The 14,236-nt window shown below is 34.8% G+C and overlaps 1 protein-coding gene across 1 annotated transcript; it reads right to left on the minus strand.

Moving 5' to 3' along the window:
• Positions 1-7,421: 7,421 nt before the first annotated feature.
• On the minus strand, positions 7,422-13,177 carry LOC123722376 (cytochrome P450 4C1-like). Its single transcript, XM_045684015.1, has 10 exons — positions 13,033-13,177; positions 12,770-12,859; positions 12,246-12,356; positions 10,417-10,602; positions 9,964-10,160; positions 9,747-9,810; positions 8,847-9,039; positions 8,186-8,337; positions 7,730-7,909; positions 7,422-7,589 (listed from the first exon to the last, which is right to left on the minus strand). Exons 1-10 carry the CDS (start codon positions 13,175-13,177, stop codon positions 7,423-7,425), a joined length of 1,485 nt encoding a protein of 494 aa, XP_045539971.1. The 3' UTR covers position 7,422.
• Between the last annotated feature and the right edge of the window lie 1,059 nt (positions 13,178-14,236).

Consider the following 14,236-nt stretch of genomic DNA (forward strand, 5'->3'; position numbering starts at 1 on the left):
TAAACGATCCCCTCGTCGACAATTTACATAATACTAACTGTCCGCCCGCGACTCCATCCGCACGGTATTAAAAAAACTTAATACGTAAATATTATGTGAAATAAATAGAATTTATAATCTAAGAAATAGAACACAGTGCCATTTATTGGTGTATTTGCAATCTAGATGCTAAACAATATTGAAGAATTTTATCGATGATTCAACGTACACCGCCATCTATGAGAACTTCATGCAACTAAACAGTAAAATAAACACTTGCTTAAGAAACAATTAGTTGATACATTTGTTTACATTCACGACATAAGCAAATAATTGAGATGATAACTATTCTATCCAGTAAGTTAGACCAATATACGGGCACATGAGAAATTTAATTGAAATCAATTTAGAAGTTTTGAAGTTTATGGGCAACATACATCGTGACACAAGATTTTTATATATAAGATGTTGCGAATATTTGGTTTTGATTTGTTTGGTAATTATGAAGCGGTATTAGTTCTTTCATCTTTAGTTCGATCATCGTGGCAATCTTTGGGGGAGGCCTATGCCCAGCAGTGGGCGTTACGAGGCTGAATGGATGGATGGATGGATTGGTCAGTCAATTTGTAGTTATACTTGTGTGTTTTTTTTTAATTTGCAATAATATGTGAATAACAATACAATTTTACAAATTAAGGGACACGATTAAAAACATAAAGATTTATAAAACTTCTTCCTTTGCCTTCTTTCCTTTAAATTTTTTGTCGGTTTTTAAATTAATTTCACTAACGAATTTAATGACCTACACTCACTTACAGTCATCCGGTGTGTGCGTATACACGTTGTTTAACTGTGGTAGAGCCTGCACAATTAGCTGCTTCACAAATGCTAAATGCAAACAGTTATAGGCGCCAGCAACAAAATCTGTTTCACGAATGGGCTGGCTCGCCCGGTGCAATACCAAGATATCACGGAAAAAAATATTTCCCCGTCCTTTGCGTTCCCTCCTCCGCAAAATCAACTTCCCCTTTCCATCATTTCTATTAGAAAAGTGTGGGAATGGAACGTGGACTAAAATTAGGCTATCGGCACGCATACTCGTCAGACGAAACGCGGAATTGTATTGACTTCACGCCTAAAATAAAAAAAATAACTCATAAAAACAACACAACTCACGCTCGTGATCAAGGGGGAAAACGGTCCTACATATGGCGCTGTTTTGACATACCTCTCTCGCTTCTTCTATATTCTTACATCTCTCTACCGCCGTTCTTGAGTATTTCATCAATCTGGATGGTATAAGTCAGTCTAGGATGGCCCCAACCGACGTAGCCACTCTGTCGTGTATTAATTTACTTTCTTAATTGCTTCATTCAACGAGTCCAAAGCATATACGCAACTCTACTCGTAACATCCTCTTTTGCACCACATTCTACCCATTTATTTCTAAGTCTATAATTCATAATAACTCCTATCATGTTCCTCAAAGATCACGTTTCCATTGCATTCATTTTACTCGCATTCTTATATTGCCAGACCCAACACTCACTTCCATATAGTTATCATTTCCTGTTAATCCTCTTGTGCTGTCGCAATTTTTTTTATCTTACTTATATTATAAATGCGAAAGTTTGGATGGATGGATGTTTGTTAGAAGATATCTCCGGAACGGATTCTTATGAAATTTGTCACAGATGTAGAACATTTACACACTTTCTGTGCTATATTTTACTTTGTTGTTTTTCGCATTACCTTGGAACTATAGCAGTAAAATTTTCCGCCTTATTTTTCTTATATTGTTTACTTTTTACACTTGTTTAATATGCGGTATAGAGACTTGAAATTTTGCTTAGATGTTTGTTTTGCTACGTTGGAGAGCACTTTAAAGGTTTTGACGAAATTGATTCCTTAAAATGAGGTCGAAGTTTACATGAAGAGATGTAATTCCTACAGCAGGATTACCGGAAAATTTATATAAATATTTTCTATGTGTTACGTGCTCTGATGAAGTTTCTCCTGTAAATGTCTAAAAAGGGATACAGTTTGGATTTAGAAATATTTTCTCACTAAAGCTAAAATTGTATGCTGCACAGCAACTTGCGCGGAGTAAAGAGCCGCCAAGATATTTGAAAACATTTATACCTACTAGTTACATGAACATTTAACCGGATTTTGACAAATTTCATCCATTAAAGGTCCAAAAAAGTCGTGATTTTTTTTTTTTTAATTTATTTATTTATTTATTTTTTCATTCAAAAGATTTAACAAAGATTTTTTATCTCGCCAAGCTGTAATGCTTAACGGCGAGACGCGCTCGTTATTACAAACATGTATTAAATCAACAACATGCACTTAAGATAAACATTAAACACATAAACATAACCTCACTTTGTTACAGATTTGTTTATCGATGAGGACACTTTTTCTTCTTCGAGAAACAAGTCTGTCAGCTTTGACTTTAACAATTTTCTGCTTATATCATGTCTCTGTCTTAGCTTAACTATTCTATTAAATAATTTTGGTACCATGTAATTAGACGTTCTTTCTCCATAGTAATTCTTTACCTTCGGCTGAAATAATTTTTTGTCACTTTCTCTTCGCGTATTATATTTATTTTTAACTAATATTTTACATTCGTCCTTGTAATAGTATTCTAATCCTAATAGATAATCAATCTTTTTATCTACTGGTAAAATTTTGCAAACGTGAAATAGCTTATCATAATCTTTATTACATTTTTTCTTAACATTTTTACTAACTATTTATTTGTTTATTTATTTATTTATTTTTTATCTACATACACAACAGCTTAAAATTATCTTAAAATATACACATCAAAAAAGTCTAAGCAACACATATAAATTTCAATTTTACAATGTGTTTTCGCATTAAATCCTTAATATTTTCGTACTTTTATTATTTATTAATGCTTTTTGATATTAAACAACAATTGTTTTTTTTTATTTACTTTTTAATAATCTTAATTACCAATAATTACGAGTAAGGAATGTTTGTACGTAGTACAAAGTAAGGTGCCTAATCAACTAAACTTAAGTAAAATTAAATGGTTGTACAAAAATTGCATAAATTAATACAAAGTGTGGTCTCCTCTGTTATGGAGAACTTGCTGGCACCGATTATTCATAGAATCGATGAGACTGTTAATGTGATCCTACGGTAATTGCTCCCAATGAAATTTTAGTAAGTCCATCAGTTGTTGGGTTGCTGTCACTCCATCCAAGTCATTTAAAACACGTCTCTGGAGCATGTCCCGTGCATGCTCGATGGGGTTGAGGTCTGGCGATTGTGCAGGCCAAGGCAATACCAGGAAGTTTTCCCTTGCCAAGTACTCCTGTGTGTGCAAAGCTGTATGCGAACGCGCATTGTCATGCATCAAGGTGAAATCGAAGCCAAGCACTTGTGCGAATGGATGGACATAAAGTCTTAGAACATCCTCAACGTAATTTACAGCGTTCATGTTACCATTTACAAAAACGAGCTCTGTTCGTCTGTTCTTCATAATACCCGCCCATACCATAACTGTTAAGTCGTTGTATGGATGCACTTCCTGAAGCCACCTCAGTCTTTCAGTATTTCCAGGACAACGGTACACTCCTACCCTTCTAGTATCAGGCTAGAACCCAAATCTAGACTCATCGCAAAATAAAATTTTATCCCATTGTTTCCGGGTCCATATAATGTGTTCCCTAAACCATTCATTTCAACGAGCGCGATTCCCGTGACGTATCGGTGGGCACCTAATTGGCCGTCGTGCTCGTAGGCCATACTCATGCAATCGATTTCACACAGTTTGGCAGCTAACAACAACACTACTTGAATTTTGTAGCCTCAAACCTATCTCTCGGGCGGTTAACATCGGCTGGCGTCTTTCAGTCAGTTGTATGTATCAATCTTGCCGTGTTGTTGTACACCTTCCTCGACCTGGGTGCTGCTCAGCAGGATCTCCCGTGTTAGTTTAACGCTGATGAACACGGCAAATAACGCTTCTGTTGATACCAAAATACCGAGATACCTGAGATTGAGTTCTTCCCGCTTGCAACATCCCTACAGCTCTCTGCATTTCATCTGCGTTCAAATGACGTCGCTCCATAACGTAAAAGATGTCTCAAAATTCAAATTTGTTCAAAACTTTTTTTTATTATTGTTTGAATCTTAAAATTGATACCGAATATTAAATTTTAATAAGCAAAGAAAACGCTGTAAAATTCGAACAAATGCATTCGCTTTTGAATTTGTGAAAAAAAACAAATGATACTTGGTTTTTTTTCCACAACCAGCCAGTATGTCCTATAGATCAAAAAAAGTTTACATAAGTATTACCTACTTGGTAAAAAATGATATAATAATTGATTAATATCTTGAAATATTATGTGTTGCTTAGACTTTTTTGATGTGTGTAGTAATAACAGTGATAACTTAGCTAATAGTGTGTATAACAACATTATAAGTAGCCAAAATGATAGTGTAAGAACAGACATTATACATTACTTTATACCTGTGACTTATGTTATATTAATATTACAAATAATTTTGTTTTTAAAGTTCTTTTTTGATAAGTGAAAAATATCTATATTATTAAAGTTTTCATTATAAAGGTGAGGTAATCTGGTTAATATAAATTTTTTCCATAGTTTGTTCGGTGATATGTTGTATAAAATAATACGGTATTTCTAGTACGTTTTTTAGGAGTGCAAAATGTTATACGGCTTAGTAATGTTGGATGATCTAATTTATGTAAGATGTCGTAAAGTAAACTCATATCTAATAGGAGCCTTCTATCAGATAACGGTAGTAATTTAAAGTGCTTGCAATCCTCCCGGTAAGTGGAACGTTGCCTAAGACATTTAAAGTTGAGAATTTTCACAAATTTCTTTTGAACATGTTCAATGGTATCAATATAGATTATACACTGCGGAGACCAAACTGAACAACAATATTCGAGGAGGCTTCGGACGTAGGCGTAGTAGACGACTTTAAGGGCAAAGGGGTCACTGAAAGGTTTGCAAGTACGAGCGATAAAACCGAGGTTACGATAAGCATTATTTCGGATATATTCTACGTGCTTTTGCATTACCATTTTAGAATCGAATATAACACCAAGATCGTGAATTTCGTCAACTCGTTCTACAGCCACGTTTTCGAATTTGTAAGGGTACACAATAGGGTCCTTCTTCTTCGTAAAGCTTATACAGTGACACTTCTTTATATTGACGGATATTCTGTTTTTTATATAATAATCGTATAGTGAATCTAAGTCCATTTGTAGCAATTTGCAATCGTTAAGATTACTTATTGTCATGTATATCTTAGTGTCGTCAGCATACATCAAGTGTTTCGCATTCTGTAAACATTTGTCTATATCATATAAGTAAGCACAACAAAATAAAGGTCCAAGGTGTGAACCCTGGGGCACACCGGAAGGGATTTCGATGTAGTTGGATCGATGACCGCCAATGGTAACAGCCTGGGAACGATTTTTCAGGTAAGACTGTATCCACCTGAGAAGATCTCCATGGATTCCTAGCTTGTTAAGCTTGTATAGTAGGATGGCGTGATCTACACGATCAAATGCCTTTTCAAAGTCTGTGTAGATCACGACCAGAGTGCTCCATACCGTTAAAAACATCATCAGAAAATATAGCAAGATTAGACGTAGTAGAACGTGATTTCAAGAAACCATGCTGGTTTTCTGAAATACCTTGTTTTATAATGGGATAAATCCTTCTGTAAACAAGTAGTTCCATTAGTTTACTTAGTGTTTTAAGGATGGAAATAGGACGATAGTTGATAATTAAATTTTTAAGGCCCTTTTTATAAACTGGTACAATATTAGCCTGTTTCCAGATATTTGGGAAAGTACACTCCTGTAACGACTTATTAAATAGGATACAAATGGGGTATGATAAACTTTTAGCACAGTTAGATAAAAATATAGCCGGCACGCCATCGCCACCCGCTCCTTTAGTTTTGTCCAACTCTTTAAGCACAGTGAAGACTTCCCTTTCTTGAAAGTGAACCTTGCTCAGTGTTGTTAAACATGCAATCATCAACATTATTATCTTCAGAACTAGAACTATGCGAAGATATAAAAACACTATGAAATAATGAACTAAATGCAGCACAAATACTTTCGCTGTCCGTTAAGGTTTGGTTGTTATAAGTGAAACTGCTAGGGTATTGACTGCCACCGCGCTTTGATTTTATATATGACCAGAACGCTTTCGGATTACGTTTAATATTCTCTTGGGTAAATAATATATATTTTTTATAACATTTCTTTTGTATTTGTCTTTGTCTAGTCCGAAGTAAAGAAAATTCATAATAATCACGCGGGTTTCTATACTTTTTCCACCTTTTATGTAATTTACTTTTTTCTTTAATTACTTTTATCAGCCCCGCACTGAACCAAACTGGGAAGTTATTATTCCTCTTCTTAGACGTGGGAACAAAGAGATCAAAACTTTCATATATGACGTCATAAAAATATTGAAGACTAGTATTAATATCGTGATTCAGTATTAAATCCCAGTCAAAGCTTAGAAAATGTTTATTTATTGCGTGGTAGTCACATTTATGAAAATTATGTTTAATCCTAGCTTTTTCTTTCATGGATTTGAAACGCAAATCATCTATAGTTACCTCTAGGGGCGGATGGTGGATGGTGGTAGGAACTTAATCAGTCTTATTTGTAAATTTCTGATATTTTTTAAATATGTCTTAAATGTTCGCCCGTACACTATGAATCCGTAACTTACAATCGAGTCGGCAAGTGCGAAATATACTATTCTTAGCGTATGTCTGTTTAGCACTGGTTTTAAATGGTAAAACTTACATAACACTGATCTTAAACTCTTACAGATATAGTTTACATGTGTTTTCCAGTTGAAATGATTATCAATGTTTAGGCCTAAATACTTAAATTTATTTACATATTCTAGTTTAAGACAGTTGCAGCTAGATTATTTAAAGTAGATGATTTAAAGTAGATGTAATGAACTACAGGGTAGTTGAAAAATATATTTGGTTGGTTAATTTGATAATGTGTTTTATACGTATCATTTTTAGTATTAAGGAATTACCATCAAGGCAGAGTTGTTTAAAGTTGCCACATGGATGACCTTCGGAAGAAGTTAAAAAAATTTCACTCGCTGGTAACCTTTAAAACTATTAGTTATTCACCTGATAATGTCAAAAAACTGCCATAAGAGCCTTGTGTACAGTCTCACAAGCTTCTTTTAGGTTTAGCACTTTTTTGACATTACAACAAATTGAAAAGAAATAGATGCAAATTAATCGGTTATTTTTCAACGAGGGTATGGTTTTTTACGCCTTTGGTATGCTTTTGTTTTTGAAAAGAGTGTAGTCAGTCGAGATTTTTGTATTTTTATTAGCAAATAAAGATTAAGTACATGTGTCACGATTTCAGAAATTCACATTTTCTCTCTTCTCTATGGATATGAAGTGGCCGCATTCGGGTTTGAGCACAACGTCAAATTTTAATATCATCTTTTTGTGGTCGGCTTGTACTCGGTAGTGACGTAATAGGTGAGCCAATGTTGTTTTCATTGATGAATACGCGTATGTTTTACCTGGGAAGTTAAATTATTAGGTGTAATTTATTTTATTATTTACATATTTATAAAACTCATAAAAAGAAGAATAATATTTTTACATGTATTTGTATTCTAAACTTCGAAGTTCTCATAAAGTTTTTAATTTAATAACTTACCAATACAGATCCTCCTGCCAATATTAAATGCAAGAAAGGCGTTGGGACACTGTGGCAAAGCGGCCGGGTCCAGCCAGCGTTCGGGCTTGAACTCCTCGGCGTCAGGTCCCCACATGGCATGTCTGTGGACCCCGTACACTAACGTAAAGCACGTGCGGCCAGCGGTTAATGTGTAATTCTCTGGAAGAATTAAATTATTGAGTAAAAGTAGCGAGTGAGTGAGTGACAGTGGCAGTGGCAGTGAGTGAATGTATGAATCAAATCGCTAAAATCCAAATGTCTCACAGAAAAAGATATTTTTTAGCTCTAACCATGAGGCTTTTGGCGCTCCAGTGATTGTAAAATAAGTGACTAACATCGTGTGTCAAATTTTAAATGATTTCTATAGTTCGAAAATTAGGAAGATCGTGAACTAGCAATGTTTTCAATTGTACGGTGATATGAAATATTACTCACTTAGTTTGACATTTCTGTCAAGCCACCTCATAGTCACAGGCACGATGGGGTACACCCGCATTGTTTCCTTCAGCACGGCCTCTAAGTATACTAATTGAGATAAATCTTGCTTTGTCACATCTCTGTCATCGTTCCCGAAAATGTCGTGTAGCCTAAAATCATAATACGTCATACTTATTCTACTAGACGCTATTCTGCTAGACGTTACAAGCAGTCTCCAGAACGGCTTCATGAACATGGTTGTTTGGTACAAGTAGAACACTTTGTGGAAGAGCACATAGTCAACTTAATAAGGTTTTTTTTATAATTCCGCCCTGACGAAGTCGCAGGCAAAAGCTAGTTGATTTCGCTTTTACTGCGAGAAATTAAAAAATGAGTCTTAAGAAGAAAAACTACTTGTCAGTATTTATTAAAATAAAAATGGGACCGTACGACATGTACTACCTGTCGAATAAAATAATCATCAATATCGGTAAATCAGGAACGGAGCTACGAGTTAAAATAGGCTATAAAAATAACCAGCACGCGGCTGTAACGCTTTTTCGTGACAGAAAAATTCATAACAGTCGGTCAGATTCAAACCCACGTTCTTGGCACCCTTAACTATTAAGCTATGGGAGAATGAACACAAGAAAGATCTTTGATATAAGTATAAACTTACTCTTCAAATATTCGCTTCTGCACCTTCGGATATGATCCAATCATAACTAAAGTGAACATAAGAACATTAGCTGACGTTTCGTGACCTGCCGCTATCATGGTGTCTACTTGTTCCCTTATCTCCAAATCGTTAAACGCTCCTTTCTCTTTAGATAATTCTAGTAGAAGATCCAAAAACGCCTTGAATTTTGTATCTAAAATTAACACATAATTTTTGAAAGGGGAAGCGAAGCTTGGATTTTTGGATTTATTCTAGCCCCGCAGCTTAACCAAAGGGGGTGAACTTCCTTATATATTAGGTTATGGAAAAAGTTTCTTCGCAGTATAATCTAGTTTAATATAAGAGTAGTTACATTAAACTTAAGTATTTTGGTGCCATTTTGTTCGATTACTTTTTGCAATCATGTAGGTGGACCTGGTTCCATTGGTATAGCAAATTGGGTAATTCTGATCAAAAAACCAAGACATAGTTTTGGCAGTCAATCAGAGAATTTTGGAAGTCCCCTAGTGATGATGACCTGACACTTTCTAAAGAATTCTTAAGAGACTGAAATGATGGAAATCTAAAGGTGGTGTGTGTTCAGGACAGAATTAACACAAGAAAGGCGGTAGTGGTTATTTGGCCTCAATTTGAAAATGAAAAGCTATATTTCATCCCTATTTGTTTATACAGTTTACTATTTCGTGACTTTTAGCGCGATATTTATTTCTTTAAGGAGCAAATCATTCAAGGATCACGAAAGTATAATATCTGCCGATTGTCACAAGGCGAGGTCATTAAAAACTACACATTTATACGAGGAAACTGACTGAATACTTATGGACGCACAGTCGAAACTACTCGCCTACCCTTTGTTATGTTTCATATACAAAAGTATTATAAATCGTTGCTCATACAAACCTGTCGATGCTTCTAATCCATTCTTCTGATTGTTTAAGTATGCAGCTTTACGTGTTTTTAGAACCTATAACCAAATAAAACGTAAAGAATTTATTTAGGTACTAGCATTATTATTGTAACAACCTTGTCTATCGTTTCATTTTGGTTACCCTTCCATATAAAATAACTTCGTATTGTTTATTGGATTCGGTCGTAAAAGTCAGTACATCAAGTTTACCGTGTTTGACATATTGTGCAGTATCTTCAGACATCTCTCCTGTTTCTTCTTCAGGTTTGACCAGTTGTACAAAAAGTCGTTGTGGAGCCAGAACTTCTGGAACCTCTCCACCATCACGTTGAACATCTGCTCCACCGCGTGCTCATATTGACTGTTGAGAACGCTGTTTTCGCTGAATTCAACTCCCAGAGCGGTTACTGTTCAAACAAACGTAGACATCATTTCGAGTTTCTACATCAGAAGAATCAAGAAGTAATAGACCCGGCAAAAAATGGCACTGTTCTTCATTTTAGTTCTCTAACACCGTGAAGAAGAAGTCCATTATCTATTTAGAGTTTTAAGAATGTAGATTATCTCTCTTACTCCAGTCAAACTGCTCTCAAAATAGGTTAAAGGTTAGTTAAATAATCGCTTAAGTCCCTGAGTGCAACAGTTAGTAACTGATTTACTTACAGCAAATAGTCTCCAAAGCATTCCTTCTCGTGTATGTCCAGTGATCGAAAGGTCCCTTCCGTACCTCTGCCGCCATGTCTTTCACCAGGCGACGGGCCTGACTGTTGAAAACTCCCTGGAAACCGTCCACAACGAGCTGACTGAACGCTGGGTTCAACAACTTCCGATGATTCTTCCATATTGACACTGCAATGGTATAACATTTTATATTGCTACTAGCTGTCGCCCGCGATTCCGTCCGCGCGCAGTTAAGAAAAACTTCATAAGGGTATGAAAAATAGATGTTGGCCGATTCTCAGACCTGCTCAATATGCTCACAAAATTTCATGAGAATTGGTCAAGCCGTTTTGGAGGAGTACGGGGACGAACATTGTGACACGAGAATTTTATATATTAGATTTTTATAAATGCGAAAGGTATGGATGGATGTATGGATCTTTGTTACTACAAAGGGTTAAATGTACAACACCAACAGGATAGATTATATTTTTGTCCATATATTTACACGAAGAAAACTTAGCAACGTCGTATCCGTGTTACTAATACACAATTTCTCGTTTAACTACAGACATTAATAAACCTAACCCCAGTTAAAAAGCAAATACCCGACTGAGGCTCTAATAGATGAACAAAATAAAAAAAATTGTAATTTGAAATTCTGAATTGAAGAAGAGATGGTTGTTACAGGTATCACCAGAAGTTTTCTTCTTCCTTTGCAGTCAGTGTCCAGAAGTATTATAAATTCAGAATTTGGTGCGCTGGTTAAGAAGTTATCATACATATACATATTAATGCGAATGTCTAGATGGATGGATGCTTGTTTGAAGTTATCTCCGGAACGGCGAAATGGATCTTGATAAAATTTGGAACATACTCTAACGGAACAAAAGGTACATACTATTATTTATATTTTTTTTTTAAATTCAGCATTTTCAGCATTCAGCAGACGGCTAGTAGGTATATTAATTTTTCGACTTGATTATAGGTATAGTCCGGTCGCGGAGCAGGAAGAATTTCGTACAATGACCTCTTTACCTACTGACAGAGGTTACAAACATTTTTGTATTTAGTGCGGTTTACATGAATTATTTGAAGGAGAAAGAAAAATTACCAACTTATAAAATATAGTTATTATTATTATATAAATCATTTATTTAGATTTAATAATACAAGTAATAAAAATCTAGACAAGTATCTAATAATAAAAAATCAAAAATCAGAATCCGATTCCTCTGTTTCGGAGTAACTGTTACTTTGCTCTATTGTTCAATTTCGAGAAGTGAAGAATTCATTTGTATAATATTTTAAAACCAAAAAGTAACTATCGGAAAGCCGGCAATAAAATAGATGATGTTGCCTGCACTTTCGTCTTTCAAATATTCGTTTCGATTGTTCATTTCGAACTATCCAATAATTAACCTTTTCGGTAATCCTTCTAACGGAGCCCATAAAATTTTTATTATGCAAACAAACAAACTAAAAGTTTACAATCCCTGAGGACGGCGTCCTTTGTTTCTGTGCGAGCGAGACTAATTGTATTTACGCGGGAGTGACAAAGAAAGGTAATGTGAGTTCAATGTACGAAATTCTTCGTGCTCCGCGACCGGACTATATATTAGCAAATTTGAGGTCTTCTCTAGGTATACTTGAGCTTCCGTATCGACGTTGTTTCTCGGAATTGAACCTAAGAGTTGGCCTAAGGAGAGCGGGCATTGAACTTAATGCGTGTTAAAGGTTACATTATCATTCGTGAATTAAATTTCACCTATATTTCAGTTATAATTATGTATATTGTTTAACATTTAATTAAATTATAAACGTTTACATACGTGTTCCAGTGATTAAACCTTCTCCGACCCAGGGCTTAGCAAAATTATACAAAACGTCCTTTTGTAAACATGTGTTGGCGACAGTCAAACAATCGTCAGGATCTGTTACAGCTGGAAACAAAGAATTCTATTTCGACAGATTATAGCAGATTGTATAGAAATGTAGGGCTACTTTCCAAGTTTTTGGATAAAAGTGATTTTGAGTTTTTTTTTTTAAAACAATGAAAAATATATGTATAGTTACTGGTTAATGTTTAGTAGGCTTTGTTGTGCTCAATGAATAACAACAAAATGGGGCTTTCATTAACGACTAAATTTAATTACAAAAATGCCGAACCAATAATAAAAGAAACTAATTTAGACAGATTATAACTTCGGACACCGCGAAATGTCAAATATGTTGCCGAAATGGGAGAATTGGTCACAATTTTTTTAACCTGTGAATATAGAAACAGCGGGAAACGGTGTCGCAAATAAGGAGACTCAACAGTATTAGATCTTAAATTTAACGTAACCAACTTTACCATAAACTGTCCGAGGTCCAATTGAAGCAGATATCACACCACCCATTTTCAAACTGGTGTATGAAAATTCCTTTACTATATTCCATAAGGCTAGAAGAAGAAAAAATACAATTGTTATTCCGTATAGATATTGTCCCGATTGCAGAAGAAAAATAATATGTGAGAAAAAGGCAAAGATTTCCGCAGGTCAGAAACCTGGGATGCGGGGTGTTCTTTATTTCTCTATTGGATCTTAGATATACGTATAACTTGATGTTACTTACAAATACTGTCTCCTATAAAAAGGTGCGCGTGTCCAATAAACGGTATCCCTCCAGGGTAAGCAGGGGGTTCCAGACGTGACGTCACACGCCATCGCCACGTCCAGAACAATGCGAACGCGATAACAGATAATATTAACACCAACATCATAACTTACTGAAACAAAGTACTCACTGCGTATTAAGTTATTTTCAAGTCCAAAAAAAATTTGTTTTAGTTTATAGTCATAGAGTTTTTAACAAGAAGGGTCGATCAACTAACTTGTGACATTAAATTTAAGAATCTCTAAATATAAATTACAATTTGATTAATTTGGTATTTTTGAACACCAAATCTCCCGTCATCCGACCCTCAAGTTGATCTCTGTATAATTCTAGAACATAAGAATTAAGAACTATAAAAGAAATATAAAAATGTTTTAAATTGATATATTTCACAATAATAAAAGATAAATATAATTATTTTACTTTAAATTTAAATCACTAATACCTGATAAATAATTAAAATAATTTACCTTTTCTCAGTAAATAAAATAAATGTTAAAAACAAACAATTACGAGCTACTAAAAGTCGATTTGTTTACGTGATAAGTAATCAAGCGTCTTTATAGGCTCGGTTTACGAAAGAGCATGTCCATAGTATTATTACTAATTTGCATTTCAATATCCACTACCACTTGAAAGACACGAAAAACGTCAGAAAAACGAATGACCGTCGACCCTCTTTGTAAGTACTTACTACAAAGAGGGTGTTACATTTGTCCCACCAGCGTTACGTAGGCTCTAAATAAAAATAAAAAAAACTAGTTGATAGAAACTACATTTCTTCTTACAAGTCCAAGTAAATGTTTACGTAATCTTAATATAATATATAAATCTCGTGTCACAATGTTTGTCCTCAATGGACTCCTAAACCACTTAACCGATTATAATAAAATTCGCACACCATGTGCAGTTCGATCCAACTTGAGAGATAGGATAGTTTAAATCTCAAATTATAGTCGCAATTTTAATTTATTGCTAATTATTTGTCTGTTATTATTTGACAGTCACAATTATCTGTTAACTCCAAATGATTCTAACAGATGTCGATACCTTTCGACTGGGTTGAGTAAGTAATCAATAGATGGCGCTGCTATGGTAAATCTACGAACGTGTCATATAAGCTTATTAACTGCGCGCGGACGGAGTCGCGGGCGACAGCTAG

This window comes from Papilio machaon, chromosome 24 (assembly GCF_912999745.1).
Source record: "Papilio machaon chromosome 24, ilPapMach1.1, whole genome shotgun sequence".
NCBI lineage: Eukaryota > Metazoa > Arthropoda > Insecta > Lepidoptera > Papilionidae > Papilio > Papilio machaon.

What these genes read in the sequence shown, in the direction of transcription:
- LOC123722376 (XM_045684015.1), bottom strand. Translation starts at nt 13,177, where the DNA reads ATGTTGGTGTTAATATTATCTGTTATCGCGTTCGCATTGTTCTGGACG. An exon ending in TGGATTAGAAGCATCGACAG is followed by an intron (nt 9,040 to 9,746) that starts GTTTGTATGAGC and finishes TGTTAATTTTAG; the next exon opens with ATACAAAATTCAAGGCGTTT. An exon ending in TGGCAGGAGGATCTGTATTG is followed by an intron (nt 7,590 to 7,729) that starts GTAAGTTATTAA and finishes TTAACTTCCCAG; the next exon opens with GTAAAACATACGCGTATTCA.